This window comes from Sander lucioperca, chromosome 20, assembly GCF_008315115.2.
Source record: "Sander lucioperca isolate FBNREF2018 chromosome 20, SLUC_FBN_1.2, whole genome shotgun sequence".
Classification (NCBI taxonomy): domain Eukaryota; kingdom Metazoa; phylum Chordata; class Actinopteri; order Perciformes; family Percidae; genus Sander; species Sander lucioperca.
This window is the reverse complement of record NC_050192.1, coordinates 21,483,637-21,500,602: the sequence shown is the minus strand read 5'-3', so window position 1 is coordinate 21,500,602 and position 16,966 is coordinate 21,483,637. Positions and strand designations below refer to the sequence as shown.

At 39.8% G+C, this 16,966-nt stretch overlaps 2 protein-coding genes, 1 long non-coding RNA gene and 1 other non-coding gene across 6 annotated transcripts in view; 3 read left to right on the top strand and 1 right to left on the bottom strand.

Annotated features, from left to right (window-relative positions):
• fbxo7 (F-box protein 7) overlaps positions 1-2,635 on the top strand; it is a 14,331-nt gene extending 11,696 nt beyond the window's left edge. For both annotated transcript variants that reach the window (XM_031309365.2, XM_031309366.2), the window contains exons 8-10: positions 112-288; positions 1,480-1,520; positions 2,271-2,635. In XM_031309365.2, the coding sequence (XP_031165225.1) occupies positions 112-288; positions 1,480-1,520; positions 2,271-2,564 (512 nt within the window). In that variant the 3' untranslated portion in view covers positions 2,565-2,635. The remainder of the gene's footprint in view (positions 1-111; positions 289-1,479; positions 1,521-2,270) is intronic.
• A 661-nt stretch (positions 2,636-3,296) lies between these two features.
• LOC118493971 lies at positions 3,297-16,266 on the top strand. Its single transcript, XR_004896025.1, has 3 exons — positions 3,297-4,116; positions 6,724-6,731; positions 16,256-16,266. It is a non-coding gene; the product is annotated as an uncharacterized LOC118493971 (long non-coding RNA).
• trnak-cuu lies at positions 4,740-4,812 on the top strand. The gene has a single exon. It is a non-coding gene; the product is annotated as a tRNA-Lys (tRNA).
• The window catches only part of xpot (exportin, tRNA (nuclear export receptor for tRNAs)), a 33,815-nt gene continuing 28,741 nt past the window's right edge, over positions 11,893-16,966 (bottom strand). Inside the window, exons 22-26 of one of the 2 annotated variants that reach the window (XR_004106693.2) lie at positions 15,568-15,615; positions 15,390-15,461; positions 14,589-14,645; positions 12,837-13,328; positions 11,893-12,754 (exon numbers count right to left, since the gene is read on the bottom strand). Coding sequence is in view for 1 of the 2 variants with exons in the window: in XM_031309356.2 (XP_031165216.1) it covers positions 13,302-13,328; positions 14,589-14,645; positions 15,390-15,461; positions 15,568-15,615 (204 nt within the window). In the remaining variant the exon portion in view is untranslated. Of the gene's footprint in view, positions 13,329-14,588; positions 14,646-15,389; positions 15,462-15,567; positions 15,616-16,966 lie in introns of both variants that reach the window. The other variant, XM_031309356.2, reaches the window with a different exon arrangement.

The window sequence follows — 16,966 nt, the reverse complement described above, 5'->3', positions numbered from 1 at the left end:
AAGTACCTCAACATTTGGACTCAAGTACAGTACTGGAGTACATGCACTCAGTTACACTCCAGCGCTGACTGTGATGTCACTGTGATGTCACTGTGATGTCACTGTTTGCAGCGATGGCTCTGCCGGTGGCGTTCGGTCTGGCTGCTCTTCCTCCGGAGCTGCTCCTCCGAGTCCTGCGGCTGCTGGATGTCCGCTCCGTGGTCAGACTGTCGTCGACCTGCCGACACCTGAGCGTCTGCTCGGCCGACTCCTCGCTGTGGAGACACCTGTACCTGCGCGACTTCACAGGTGAGACAGAGACAAGGTTGTGTGGGTGTGACTTAAAGGGTAGCGTCGGTATTTTTTTAACCCTGGGCCCTATTCTCCCACGGTTCTGTGTCTAAGACTGACTCTCCAACACCTCAGCACTTCCTCTGAGTAGTAGTAGCAGATGCTAACATATGCTAACATGCAAAAAATACTCGTATGCTAACACGTCTTCTAACATGCTAAGATATGCTAATATCTATATAATATATAAATATTCTAAGTGTCTGACAACATTATGAAAGGATCCCTACAGAGATAGACCTTTTAGTTAAAGAGTAAGATCCTTTTAGTTTAACATGAAACAGCCTTGAAATCACCATCACCAAACTACACCAGACTCCATGTAAATAATCAGGACTTTTATCATCGTAAAACACACTTCATTCAAAGTGGACAGAAACTAAATAAAACTATCAAAAGCCGTCTTGGTTCATCTTTCCACTGTTCCAACAATCACCACTCTGGTTTGGTTGAAATAAACCCTTAATTCACCCATTTACATGTGGAGATATGCTGGCTCTATACACGCTAAAAGTGCTGATTATTTACATGGAGTCTGGTGGAGATATGCTGGCTCTATACACGCTAAAAGTCCTGATTATTTACATGGAGTCTGGTGGAAATATGCTGGCTCTATACACGCTAAAAGTGCTGATTATTTACATGGAGTCTGGTGGAAATATGCTGGCTCTATACACGCTAAAAGTACTGATTATTTACATGGAGTCTGGTGGAGATATGCTGGCTCTATACACACTAAAAGTGCTGATTATTTACATGGAGTCTGGTGGAGATATGCTGGCTCTATACACGCTAAAAGTACTGATTATTTACATGGAGTCTGGTGGAAATATGCTGGCTCTATACACGCTAAAAGTGCTGATTATTTACATGGACTCTGGTGTAGTTTGGTGATGGTGATTTCGGGGCTGTTTCATGTTAAACTAAAAGGATCTTACTCTTTAACTAAAAGGTCTATCTCTGTAGGGATCCATCCCATAATGTTGTCAGACACTTTGAATAATAATCTTAGTCTGTCAGCGGCAACAACAGAACTTTTAGTGGACGCTGACTGACGGTTTAACGTCATATTGTAGCTTGTCAAGGGCGAAAAACTCCCAAGTTCTTCTTTAAATAATGCATAATGAACGTGTGTGTGTTGCGGTTCAGATCGAGATCTCAGCCGGTCCAGAGACACAGACTGGAGAGAGGTGAGAAACACACAACCTCAGTTCACCTGCAGACACCGAATCCATATCTGAAAGTTACGCCCTTTCTCTCTTTCTTTCCCGCTGTGTTGCGCCAGCTGATATCGCCATGGCGATAAAAAAACATATTGTGCAGCTTCTAGTATTTATTTATTTATTTTTCATATATTACATATTTAAATATTGACTCTTTTATTGTGAAAATCTGCAGTTGTAACTTTACCTGTAAATCTCTCTCAGCTGTTGTCGCCTTCTTCGAGGGTTTTGCTTTACATTTTTTTCAGTTTTCTGTCGCCTTTTTTCGAATTTTTTTTGGGAAATTTTTTTTTCATTATGTCCCCTTTTTTTCTTTCTTTTTTTTTTAGGTATTTTTGACAATTTTTTTTAAATAGTTTTTGTCGCCTTTTAGTTTTAAATGTCAACGTTTTTTAGAATTAAAATTTTTTAGTTTTTTTGTGTTTTTGGCACTTTTTAGAATTTTTTTTTTGACTTTTTTAAATTTTATTTTGTTGCCTTTTTTAAAGGTATTTTTGAATTTTTTTTTTTTATGTGAACGTCAAAGTTCTTTTGCGTTTTTTTAAAACATTTTTTTTTTTTGCCGATTTTTCCGACATTTGTCGCTTTTTCCCCGATAGATTTTTAGATATTTTTGTCGCTTTCTTTAAAGCCCACCCCTCATATATTACATATTTAAATATTTCCTCTTTTATTGTGAAAATCTGCAGTTGTAACTTTACTGTAACTCTCTCCCAGCTGTACAAAAGGTTCCATAAGCTTCGCTGTGAGCTCCGCCACGTGACCCGCCACCGCTCGCTCCCCGTGCCCGTCCCGTACCACCCCCTCCACCACCCGCTGCCCGTCCCGCTGCACCCCCCGGTGCCCGGCATCATCGGGGGGGAGTACGACCAGTGGCCGGGCCTCCCCCGCGCCCTCCTCCCTCGCCCCCGCTACGACCCCATCGGCCCGCCGCGAGATCCCGACGGACGGCTCCCCAGAGTGCGGCCGACTGCGGGACGTCCCGCAGACATCCGGCGAGGATTCATCTGAGCCACGTTGGTTTCTTCTCTTCTCTTCTTTTTCTTCTGCAATAAAAACAACAACACAACCCAACGCCAACACCACTGTTTATTTATTCGCCGACGACCGTTACGTTACGTTTAGGCACCAAAAGGACGCGCTAAGTTTAGGAAAAAGATTCAAACGCTCCCGAGGAGCGAACACGTGTTTCCTGGGTGAAAGTATTACAATCATATTCTTTTATTAGCTGAGAATCTTGAATTGATTTGGGTTTAATATCAGTCCCTCCAGAAAAACGTGATTATGTGATCTCATAATTCAATGCGTAATCAGCCAAAGCGCAATCAAATACGGCGCACTTTCGCCGCATAAATTGCCGATTTCCACGCAAAATATGCGGGGCTTGCATGATTTCATAATCCCCGCATTTTCGTTGCAAAAAAGTCACACATATATCTTAGCAGAAAGTTGAAAAATGTTGCGTTTACTTCACACAAGAGCAGCCATTTTCCCCTGTTACCATGGGAACGTTATGAAGTGACGTAATTACGCGACGTGAACATCATCAAAAAGCTGCAAACCCCGCGATGAAGCCACGATGAAACCGCAGTTTTAAAAAGTTCCCGCAATTTCATCGCATAAAATTGCATAAATATCCCGCATATTCCATCACATTTTTTAAGAAAACGTGACACATAATCAAGGATTTTAGCCCAAAACAATCACAAAAAAACTCCTCATTTTTCTGGAAGGACTGATTAATACAACTTCACACAGTAAAGCAAACGTTTTTCAAAATAAAAGTACTCTGGTAAAGTCAGGAATCATTTTTTATGAAATTCTGTAACTTCTGAAGTTAAAGTTGTGACTCAGTTTTGGCTACAGCTACGCCGACGACCGTTAAAATTAGGCACCAAAAGGACTTTTAGGGAAAAAGATAAATAATAAACTTTTATCATCCAGAAGGAAATTCGTCTTGGGGCAAACAGTGCCGGCAACAGCTACACACAAACACAATCATAACTCAAATAATTCAGAATGTAACAGACAACGATGTACTTTAGGACAGAAAAATACAAGAAGTTTAGGAACAAGATCCCGAGGAACGAACACACGTTTCCTGGGTGAAAATACTAAAAATATGATTATATTAGCCCAGATTTAGTGTAATATATGATTATATTAGCCCAGATTTAGCGTAATATATGATTATATTAGCCCAGATTTAGCGTAATATATGATTATATTAGCCCAGATTTAGCGTAATATATGATTATATTAGCCCAGATTTAGTGTAATATATGATTATATTAGCCCAGATTTAGCGTAATATATGATTATATTAGCCCAGATTTAGCGTAATATATGATTATATTAGCCCAGATTTAGCGTAATATATGATTATATTAGCCCAGATTTAGCGTAATATATGATTATATTAGCCCAGATTTAGTGTAATATATGATTATATTAGCCCAGATTTAGTGTAATATATGATTATATTAGCCCAGATTTAGCGTAATATATGATTATATTAGCCCAGATTTAGTGTAATATATGATTATATTAGCCCAGATTTAGTGTAACCTCTAGCCGCAGCCCTTTCATAAACATTTACTGTATTCTGCTCACGTTCTTGAATTATTTTGGGTTTCATAATCCAACTTCACACAATAAAGCAAAGTTTTTCAAAATAAAAGCACTCTGGTAAAGTCAGAACTTTGGGATGGTAAATCATCATTTTGGCTTTTTATGAAATTCTGTAACTTATAAAGTTAAAGTTTTGACTCAGTTTTTCTTAATTCTGACTCAAATAAAGTTGTATTTGCCTCACTGTGTTAAAATGACTCTTATTATGATTATATTGATTTTTAGAGACGATGTTTTCTGCTTTTGAACGCTGGAATAATCTGCAAATGGAATTAAAAACCAATAAATCTGACTTTAAGATGTTTGTAACTTGTGTAGTAAAGGACTTTTGTTAGTTAACGGTCTCTTTCTTCCATCTCCGGCCCTTTAATGGGATCGAACTGCTTAAAATCCTGTTTATTTTTCTTTTAAGATTATTTTTTGGGGCATTTTGGGCCTTTATTTATATCTGAAGACATGAAAGGGGAGGGAGGGGTGGGACCGGCACGCAGCTGAGGGTCGCAGGTCGGAATCGAACCTACGGCAGCTGTGTAGAGGAGTAAAGTGAACATAGCAGCCCGGCTAGCTCAGTCGGTAGAGCATGAGACTCTTAATCTCAGGGTCGTGGGTTCGAGCCCCACGTTGGGCGCATACTTTGTTATATTTATTTACAAATGTACATACTGTAACCACACTTATATTGTACTGCTCTTCATACTACTCATCCTGCACGTACTTATTCTCACTACTCTTATGTTACCACACTGCACATAGCTGTACATAATATCCATATTTATTCTGTTTTTCTTATAATACACTGCACATATCTATATTATTCTTACTATTATTATGTCACTGCTACTACACTGCACATATCTGTACATGTTGTTCATACATTGTTCATATTACTTATCCATATTTATTCTGCTCATAAGGTAACTGCTAATACACTGCACATATTTATATTTAATTTATATTACTCTGAACCACCTTCTGTAAACCAACTGTATACTGTCTACACTGCTCTATATTTTTTCTCCTGTCTATACTTTGTATATCACATTGCACTTTTCTGCTCTTTTTGCACTTCTGGTTGGACGGTGTCCAAATTTTGATAGCGTCAAACCTCCTCCCTATTTTACGGCGGTATACGGTATTACCGTGACTAATTAAAAATGATGACGTAAGTCTCAGATGGCTTCACTGTTCAGAAACTGAATACCGAACAAAAATACTGAAACAATAACTTACAAAAAATTACTTTCTCCTCCACACGGTCACCTGATGACAACCACACATAATTACGTACATTATATTTAATATTTAATCCTTGTCTCCTATATAAGTGCATTGCATTTTTTTTAATGACGGTATTGAAACTGTTGCTATTTTAAAGACCCCGCGGTAAACCGTATTACCGCCCAACCCTAACGCAAACTGCATTTCGTAGTCTTTGTACTTGTACTCTGCACAATGACAAAGTTTAATCTAATCTAACCTATATGGGCGCGCGCTCTACCAGGTGAGCTCATAATTTTCTAAAATGAATTGCCCTAAAAGTTGATCCTCAGTAAAAATACTGTTTTTATTCAGCAATTCATTTCACTTTGCTGTTTTTCCACCAACTACAGTCAATGAAACGCAACACTTCCTGTGTGTTTCAGATTAAAAGAGGGATCGTCTAGACCAGAGGTTCTCAAACTTTTTTCAGTAATGTTCCCCTTTTGAACAGTGTTTTTAAGCCATGTACCCCCTAACCAGCACAAATAATTTTTGGTAGAAAATAAAAAGTCTCTATAAAGAGGAAGAAGACAGCGATGTCAGCGATAGATTTACTCAACAGCAGCCTTGGACCTGGAAAATGTTTAGATGATGATGGAAGAAGGAGACAACAACTTGGAAAAAAGACGGTAGAAAGAATATCAGAAAATGTAAAGACAACATAGAGCTGAACATATTTATTAGCATGTTACTGTGAATTTCCACAGGATGCAGAACGTCTGTGGACCGGCTCCGCTGCTGAACGGCTGCGTGCTCCGCCGTCCGTCAACACCCACCAGGTCTGGATTTGTTGCGGCACGGCTGCGGCCATGACTGACAGCTGTAGTCACGAGGACCCACGAGATCTCACGAATTCACGTAGAATAGAACCACAAAACCACCACCAGTTAGTTTCATCCAGAGGAGTAGAGGGGAAACTACTCTGAGCTGTGTTTTCAAGGTGTAGTGCAGGGAGATATGATCCGCCGTGAGCACGCTGGATTTTACTTTGAACATTAACCAGATTTTTATTTTGTTTTTGTGCTCAACGTTCCGGAGCCGTTACGCATCCAGTGGAAATTGCCGGTTAGGCCTCCTGCACACTGGCTGCGTGGCGTGAGCGTGGCGGCTGCGTGGCGTTTTCTATGTCTTTACACGCCAGAAACGTGTCTGACGCGGCGCTGCTGCTGCTAGCCTCGTCTGTACACATGGATGTTTCCCATTGATAAATTTGTGCGTTTGTACATTTGTTTGCACATATTTCAATATATATTTTTACATTTCAATTCCCTTTCCTGAGATAATAAAGTCCATGTCAACAGATTTAGCATTTATATCTGCATTTATGTCAAAACCTAGGGTTAGGGTCGAGACTTTCAAACATCAACATGTCATTTATTAATATGTATTCGTGTCAAAATGACATATAAACATATTTTCGTATTCGATGTTGCCTGCAAACGCTTCCAACACACTTGCGTGTCGCGTGAAGAATAGGCGTCGGTCCTATTTCTAACATGCACGCGTTGTCACCGCGTCTGAGACGTGCGTGTCACGCAGGCAGTGTGCACGCTCTACCCTGTTACCATGGGAGCCGAAATAAAAACGGACACGCTCACGCCACGCAGCCAGCGTGCAGGAGGCCCAATATAGAAAAGAACATGGATGTGCCTTCTGTCAGTTTGTCTGGTAAACAATAAACAACAACAGGAAGTTTGATATCTCATGATTAGTAAACACTTTATTGGTTCTACGAGACGTTCTAACAGATCTCCAAATGAAAACAAGAACTAAATAATATGAAGATCTTAACACATTTCAACATCATTGAACAAATTCATCCGTTTGGCAAGTTTTCTCTTAAACCTCAAGTTCTTCTCTCGGTCTGCTGGAGATGAAATAAAATAAAAAAAATAAAAAAACCAGGCTGAAAATTCATCAATAACCGCGTCCTTTGAAAACAGCCGACTCTACTTCTGTGGGTGAATACTACGACGGTACGATGAGGAACACGGTCACGGTAAAATATTACTTCAGGTGTGTGTGTGTGAGCGGATATCTGTCTTTCAAGTGGATTGGACTTAGTTTAAATAAGTTAACAGGAAGTAAGTGCAGATCCTGACTGAGCCCACTGTGTGTCGGTGCTTTAGTGTAAAGATTAGCATTCGTACGGAGTCCAAACTGTGTCAAAACCAAAGAGATTTAGGCTACATTTACATTGCTAGGTTTTGGTGTTTAAGCGTTTGAGTTTTGAGCCAAAAGTAATCTCAGCAGGGGGAATGAGAGGGGGAGACACCAGAGCAGGGGGAATGAGAGGGGGAGACACCAGAGCAGGGGGAATGAGAGGGGGAGACGCCAGAGCAGGGGGAATGAGAGGAGGAGACGTCAGAGCAGGGGGAATGAGAGGGGGAGACGTCAGAGCAGGGGGAATGAGAGAGGGAGAACGCCAGAGCAGGGGGAATGAGAGAGGGAGAACGTCAGAGCAGGGGGAATGAGAGGGGGGGGGAACGTCAGAGCAGGGGGAATGAGAGGGGGAAACGCCAGAGCAGGGGGAATGAGAGGGGGAGACGTCAGAGCAGGGGGAATGAGAGGGGGAGACACCAGAGCAGGGGGAATGAGAGAGGGAGAACGCCAGAGCAGGGGGAATGAGAGGGGGAAACGCCAGAGCAGGGGGAATGAGAGGGGGAAACGCCAGAGCAGGGGGAATGAGAGGGGGAAACGCCAGAGCAGGGGGAATGAGAGGGGGAAACGCCAAAGCAGGGGGGAATGAGAGGGGGAACGCCAGAGCAGGGGGAATGAGAGGGGGAAACACCAGAGCAGGGGGAATGAGAGGGGGAAACACCAGAGCAGGAGGAATGAGAGGGGGAAACGTAGCAGAAGATATTCCTTTCTAAACCGTAAACGTAGCGATGTAAATGCAGCACTTTTTTTGGCATTTGTTGACAATTAATTAGAAAAATGTAGAACATTTACACGTATACTTTGTTGCCTGTATGATCATTTTTAATTGAACGCAACATTTTCAGGCACTTTCTCTGGGTTTCTTTCCCAAAATTTCTTTGAACATATAAGAAATTTAAAGCTGTAAGCCAATAAACTAAATCACAAGGAATGCACTGAATGTTTTTAACCGTGGAAACAACAAAGTGGAGCGTCACAATGTCCAAAACAGGGATGCACCGAATCCAGGATTCAGGATTCAGGTCGGGTTTCTGCTGAACCTTAGAATTTTTTCCCACCGAGCACTCCACGCGCTACGCTGGTCGACGTAATGACGGCGCCGTTGATTACAGGAAGGTGTTTACGTAGGTGGAGCGTTCAATGCAGTAGGCTGTGAGAAAGTGGAAATGGAACTGGTGAGCAGAAAAAGTGATGTTTGGCAGTACTTTCAGTCAAAAGAAGGCCATTCAAGTCCAGCTACATGTTCAATCTGCAATGCTGATTAGTCTGGTGGTGGCGAGGACCCTAAACTATACACAACATCACCGCTGTTACAACATCTGGTATCAAACATCTGGAAGAATACGAGTTGTGATGAAGGAATCTACAGACAGCAGCCAGAATGCAGCAACTTCAGGTACAGCAAAGGAAGGACAGTCACTGTTTACTTCATTAATGAGTTTACTGTGTTCATGGACTGAGGATGGGACGAGGATTCAGCAGAATCTCAACCAGGGGATTCGGTATTCGGCCGAAACCCCAAAAATCTGGATTCGGTGCATCCCTAAATCCAAAGATTTCAAGAACAGAAGCATCTGTACAGAGACACAAAAAGCTAAACTTGTCAGACAGTTTTTTTTTACAGTTCGATGCCGTCGTCTCACACTGATTGGTTTCGTTACAGCTCCTTCACAGTTTTTGATCCCAGTGAAGCGTTTTGCATAATCAATTTTTTTTTTCGATCATCCTGAATTGTCACAAATGCTTGATATAAAATTCTTCTGTACACGGGCAAATTCACTTTGTTTTTACATGAGCTGTACATGAATGAAATGGTTTATGCGTTCTATGGAAGTTCATTTCCGCCAAGTTAAATAAAAAATAAAGATAAAATAAAAAATTACTGAAATAAATTAAATTTTTTTTACCTTTTTTAAGTCAGATTTTTTAGATGTTTTGAGTCTAAATCACAATTATAAAATGGTGTAAAACTTTCACTTTAAGTCACAATTACAAGTTTTTCAAAAAAGGTCAAATTATGATATAATAACAGACAATTCTGACTTTGACTTTATGAGATCAAAATAATGAGACTGAGTCAAAAGTGCGACGAAAAATAATAATTAAAAAAAACCTAAAAATAACCTTTCAGTCAAAATTAGAAGAGAAAGGTTTGAGATACTTAAACTAAATTTACTACGTCAAAGTATGAAAAGTTTTAACTTTCTATATCTCAATTAGGAGATCTAACCAAAAGGTGGAAAGTCACATTTTACAATTATTCACGGTACTGGAGTCGTCTTATTTTACTTTTTAGAATAGTTTTTAAAATCTGTAATTTTTTACTTTTACTTAAATTTGTTTTGTTTTTAAAATTTTAAACCAAATCCATTACGGAGTTAAAAAAATAAAAATAAAAAATAAAGTAAACAAAAAAGCTCTTCAACGTTGTTTTGGTAAAATATGTCAACAAACTCAAATCAAAATGTTTTTTTGCCGCGTTTTTATTTGTTATTTTTTTGCTTTTTTTTGTGATTTAACTGTGTGTGTGTGTGTGTGTGTGTGTGTATATGAGTGTGTGTCTCTGTGTGTGTGTGTGTGTGAGACTGTGTGTGAGAGAGAGATTGTGTGTGTGTGTGACTGTGTGTGTGTGTGTGTGTTCGGGCGTGTGTGTGAGAGACTGTGTGTGAGAGAGACTGTGTGTGTGTGTGTGACTGTGTGTGTGTGCGAGACTGTGTGTGTGAGAGAGACTGTGTGTGTGTGTGTGTGTGTGTGTGTGTGTGTGTGTGTGTGTTCGGGCGTGTGTGTGCGAGACTGTGTGTGTCTGTGTGTGTGTCTTGAGTAGATTTTTATTCCGATAGTTTTACTTTTACTGAAGTAGAAAATATTTGTGTCCTCTTTCCACCTCTGGATATAACTCATGACTTTCTAAATCAAAAATAAGATTATAAAAATGTATCAAACAAACACAAGTCTAACTAATGACACGTAATCCACATTATTAGTATGTCAGAACTTTGACTTTATATGTCTCACAATTCATACTTCATGAGCATTTTTTCTCATCTTTTTCTTTCATTTTCTGGCAGAAATGACCTTCCATATTTAGTCTCAAGATGGGAATGAAAATAAAAATAAAAAATAAAAACTAGGAACTTTATTTACATGTTTTAACATCTTCTCTTATTTACATTTTGTTCCTGTGTTTTATGTTAATTTCCATCTGAAATTACAAAACTTTTTGCCATATTTCTGGGAAACAAAAACATATTCCATGGACTTTCATCAGGTCTTTAAGTTATAAAAAGGGTAATTTTGGGGGGTTTAATCGACCTGGACCCTATTCTCCTATGTTTTGTGCGTGTAAGTGACTGATGGGAACAACAATCTTTGACACTGGTCCAGTATTGAGCGTGAACGCTGTAACCGGCAGCCACAGACCGGGCTGCGATGTAACCCTACAGGACAAATGTTCAGCGTCGATTTGGTCCATTAAGTTCAGTTTTTGCCGCTGACAGACTCAGATTAATATTCTAAGTGTCTGACAACATTATGGAAAGTTTCCCTACAGAGATAGACCTTTAAAACCTCTTTGAGACCTTTCTGTTTAACCAGAAACAGCTCTGAAGTCGCTAGCTCTAAACCCACCAGACTCCATTTAAAAAAACAATACTTTTAGCGTGTATAGAGCCAACATGTTTTCACATGTAAATCGGTAAACTATGTGTTTATTTCAACCAAAACTAGAGTTGGGATGGTTGGAAAAGTGGGAAGATGACCCAAAACGGCTTTATATAGTTTAATTTTGTTTCTGTCGACTTTGAATGAAGTGTATTTTACGATGCTAAAATTACTGTTTATTTACATGGAGTCTGGTGGGTTTAGCGAACGCAATTTCGCAGATGTTTTAATGTCTTAAAAGAGGATCTTACTCTTTAACAGAAAGGTCTATCTCCTTAGAAATCCTTTCCATAATGTTGTCAGACACTTAGAATAATAATCTGAGCATGTCAGCGGCAAAACAGCACTTTTGTGAAGGTAAATACATGCTGGACAATTGTCCTATTAACTTACATTGTAGCTTGTTTCTCCGCTGCCAACTACAGCGATCTCGCTTAATATTGGACCAATGTCACAGACTGTTGTTCACATCAGTCACTTAGACACAAAAACATAGGGAAATAGGGTCCAGGTTGAAAAAAACAGAAGTTACCCTTTAACATCCCAATTAGGTAGCTAATATAAAGAGTGGTTGTGATATTATCGGCTTTTAAATTGGGAATTCAGGACATTAAATCCCATGTATTTGAAATGAACCTGGAAGGAAGATGCAGATCGAGTCGGGCTGTAAGAACTTTTCACTTCAAACTGAAAATCCATTCCTCAACAACAATTAAAAAGAAAGAAATCAATGTCACATATTGAATAAAAATAATACAATTCAGCCCTTTTTCTGTCCATTCTGAGGCAGCAGCTACATCCCCCAAAAGAAACAAGTCAAAATGTGGTTTCTATGGAAGCCCTTTCTTGCCAGTAAAAGAAAAGATGAAAGTGTGATGAAAAAACTAAGATCCTGTAATTTATCACCATGAGAAACTTTCTGAAATTAACGACGTATCTCGCAGTACTTCTTCAAAAGATACTCAAAATAATGACTTTGTATCTCAAAACTGACTTACTATCTTAAAATAATGACATCCTATCTCAAAATAATGACTTCGTATCTCAAAACTAATGACTATCGTAAATTAATGACATACTATCTCAAATGCTTTTTCAAAATATACTAACTCATTATCTTGACTTAGTATCTCTAAATAGTAAATTAGTATCTTGAAATAAAGTCACTATTTTGAGATATTGAGATGTTAAGTCACTATTTCGAGATACTACGTCACTATTTAGAGATATTATGTCACTATTTCGAGATACTACGTCACTTTTTGAGATATTGAGATACTAACTCATTTTGAGTGATGCTATGTCACTATTTCGAGATACTAAGTCACTATTTAGAGATATTATGTCACTATTTCGAGATACGTCACTATTTCGAGATACTACGTCACTATTTCGAGATACTGCGTCACTATTTCGAGATACTACGTCACTTTTTGAGATATTGAGATACTAACTCATTTTGAGTGATGCTATGTCACTATTTCGAGATACTAAGTCACTATTTAGAGATACTACGTCACTATTGCGAGATACTAAGTCACTATTTTGAGTTACTAACTCATTATTTTAAACAAGTTTCTTATTATAATGACTTGCGGGATCTATTTCTTCCCATCACATTGGCAGAAATGGGCTTCCGTAGATTTCTAACGTGAATGTTTGAATAGAGTAAAGCTTAGTTTTCAGGTGTTCAGATGGTTTCAGGGTAATTACCAAATGATGTCCAGGCAGCGTCCTCTCCCACAGATCTGTGTTTACTTCTAAAAGCCCTTTTCCACTCGACTCCGCAAACGTTTTCTGATCGTCAGTCGAGCTTCCTTCAGTCCTCGCGGACAGCTCGTCTTGTCGGCGGACGGAGGGATTCAATCCGTCCACCGAGCGTCTGTCCACGACCCGACTCTAGACAGACTTTGTTACGCATTTTACTTTTTTAAGTGCAAAAGCAGCTCCTATGCTAAGGTCCCTTTAATTTGTTGTTAAGTGGCGTATACGACCACTTCCTGTGAAGTGTCCAAAGTGAACTTCCAGTTTTATATCCTACAGCTTGGCTCGCTGGAAGAACGCCTGCAGAGACAGAAGAGACAATCATTCAGAGATTATTTATAGTATCAAATCATAACAATAGTTATCTCGAGACACTAGAGTAGGTCTGGACCACACTATCATTTACAAAGACTCAACAATTCTAGTAATTCCCCCAAGAGCAAGCATTCATTCATCAAAAACTAAACAAATAAAAACAGGCTTTCTGCAGGTTTCAACATGTCAAATATATGTCCGTGGCTCTCCCTCTCTTCAGTCTCTCTCTAGCTCGCTCCACTGTACGTGCTCGCGGGCGCACGTTGAGCCTCCGTTAACAGTTTGTAACAGACATAAGATGGATTTTGGATCATTTTATTGTAGCTAACTCTACAATATGACTTCTATATTAGCTGTAGAAACAGGAGATGTCTCTTATGTTCTAAAACCAGCCTCTGGAGACTCGACCAGCTGACTTCTCTATTGGCTGTTGAAACAGGAGACGTCCCTAAAGCCCAGTTCAGACCAAAGACTCGCGACGAGACAAAAACGTTTTAGAATGTAAGAGACGTCTCCTGTTTCTACAGCCAATAGAGAAGTCAGCTGATTTCCTTTTCTTTGAGGGACACGGTCAAAAACGGGATCACATGCCGAAAGGACACAGCGTCCAGCAAACGTCAAGTCATATATTATTAGCCAGTTGCCTGAAAAACATTTCTTTTGAAAATTTTCCAGACGCTACTTCACGAGCAACAATATGTCTGCTCTTCTCTCTGAAGTCCAGTTCAGACCAAAGATTTGCGGCGAAACCATTTTAGATGGTTGTAGGGAAAAGTTTCAGCGACTGAACCGGCCCGTCTCAGCTCGACTCAAACCAGCTGATGGTCTCGCTGCGACTCAGCCAGTTCAGTCTCCAGAGGCTGGTGTTAGAACGTAAGAGACGTCTCCTGTTTCAACAGCCAACAGAGAAGTCAGCTGGTGGAGTCTCCAGAGGCTGGTTTTAGAACGTAACAGACGTCTCCTGTTTCAACAGCCAATAGAGAAGTCAGCTTGTAAAGTCAGCTACAATAAAATGATCCATAGTCCATTTAATTTCTGTTACAAACTGTTAACGGAGGCTCAACGTGCGCCCACGAGCACGTACGGTGGAGCGAGCTAGAGAGTGACTGAAGAGAGGGAGAGCCTCGGACAAAGCTGTGAATCAGAGAAATAACACCCGTTTTCTACAATTCATCACTAGAAATGTAACCGTAGCAAGCATCTTACTATCACTAACGTTATCCACATTCATATTTACACTCGTACCTTAATGTAGTTTTTCAGGACTTTGACGTCCGGCTGCTGAAGCACTTGACAAAGTTCCTGTAACAAGTCGACAATGTAAGAAACTGGAACGCAACACACACAATCTGACTTTTATCTGTATATATTTTTTATTCAGAAACCACAATACAATAAAGCCCAAGTTTTAGTATTTCAGTTTCTTTTTACGCCTTCTATTAGGGGGGTTGTGACTGCCCCCAAATTAAGCCCATGCCTGTGAATCACACAATCCTGTGTGTACGCTGCAGGTGTAGCCGGTTTAAAAACATACATATCCTGTAACATCCGCCCCGCACGCAATCCGCATACGTTACGCCTTCAATGTAGCCGAAGCGTAAGAAATAACTTTTTTATCCCTCCTGTTGTCCTCGGGTCAAATTTGACCCGTTTCTATATCAGAAAGTTGTGTTTCTTGCAGCCAAATTATCAAAAAAAATAACGTGGATGGTTCCATACAAGGCTCTTCACATGTAAAATAAATGATAAGTTCACTACTTTCATTGAATTTGGTTGTTTCATTCAATTTCATAGCATTTGAAAAAGAAAATGATAAAAAAACGTTGAAGAAAGTGACAAATGTGTCGGGGGAAAAAAGCTTAAAAAACGTCGGAAAAAGTGTCAAGAAGGCTGAAAAAAGTGGAGAAAAAAAATCGGGAAAAGCGACAAACACGACCAAAATGTTGAAAAAAAAAGTTATTTTAAATGTTGACGCAAAAAAACAAAAAGTTGCATGGCCGACAAGACAACACGAGGGTTAAAGGGAAATGTTTGAGGGTCGCTCACCTGTGAGATTTCTGGTGAAACCTGCAGCGAGGGCAAATAGTCCTGCTGCAAGAACTGGATGAACTCCGGTCCCTGAAAGAACACATGAGACTTAATGAGCGGGAGGAAACTCCTACATATAACAAAATATGAGGAATACGTTAACATTCTTTTACTTCTTTCATAAAACAGTTTTTACCCTTTTGAGATGAATCATTTTCAGCGTGAGTGCACACTCTGACAGCGTCTGAAACACAAACAGAGGTTTCTGAATACTGTTCATAAAAAAAATACCAGGGCTGTCAAAATAACGCGTTAATTAAAAATAACGCAGATTAATCCGTTCCATATTGACGTTCTAGCCACCATTGGACTGTAAAATGAAGGAGGGAGACGAGAATGTGCTGCCTGGATCATTAACTGGAACATTTACTTGTAAAAATCTTCTTCCTGAATTGGGTTGGGTACCGAAATCCGGTGCTAATACGGCACCGGTGCCTTCATGACCGGTATCTATCAGACTGAATAGCAACCATAGCGCCTCATTTCGGTGCCACTGATATGTCTGCACTTCTCTCGGATGCAGGAAACAGAAACATTGCAGCAGCTAACGTTAGCCTACCGCTAGCTAGTAGCTGGATTAAACACGGTTACAATACTGACAGCTAACGCTAAACGGTGTAAAGTGTGACTGTGTTTTACTGTAGAGGATTCAACACCGGGATGTAACAATCTGCAGCTGACAAACGTAGACGGTGCGTTCAATAAAACTGGTAACCTACAGCCTTGTGGTGCATTCAAAGTTGTTGTTAAATGCTCTTTTCCCATCTGGTGGTTGTTTTTGTCGTTCAACAGCAATTTACTGGTGAAATAAGTTATTGTTATAGTTATTACATTATTATTAAATCATTTAATTTTGACCATATGGCCTTAGCAATAAACAAGTTCTTTAATGTTGCCGACTGTTGTTTAGTACCCTTCTTTATTTTTCTTTTTAACTTTCTTAAAAAGTATCGGTTAAGGCACCGGGCAAAATTATGTATGTGATTAATTTGGATTAATTAATCACAGAGTATGTAATTAATTAGATTAATTTTTTTTTAATCGATTGACAGCCCTAAAAAATACGTTTGTTTGTAGCAAGGTGGGAAACCTCCGGGACTGAGAAGTGGAGCCAACGCTGAAGCTGAGATTATCCATCAACAAACCTCCTCTCCTCTGATCTTAACTATCAAACAACATTAGGGTTGGGTACCGAAACCAGGTGCTAATACGGCACCTTAAACACCGGTATCTACCGGACCGAATAGTAACGTGATTTTCTTTGCCTCAATTCGGTGCCACTTAAATGTTTGCGCTGCCCTCTGATGCTCCGAAACAGACGTTAGAGGCAACAGAAGCATCGCTGCATGTCAAGCTAGTTAACATAATACACTTGGCAGCAGATAACGTTAGCCTACCGTTAGCTAGCAGCTGGATTAAACAGGGTTAAAATGCTGACAGCTAACGTTAAAAGGGGTCTCACACACACACACACACACACACACACACACACACACACACATTTACTTGAAACTCACCAGCCTCGTGGTGCATTC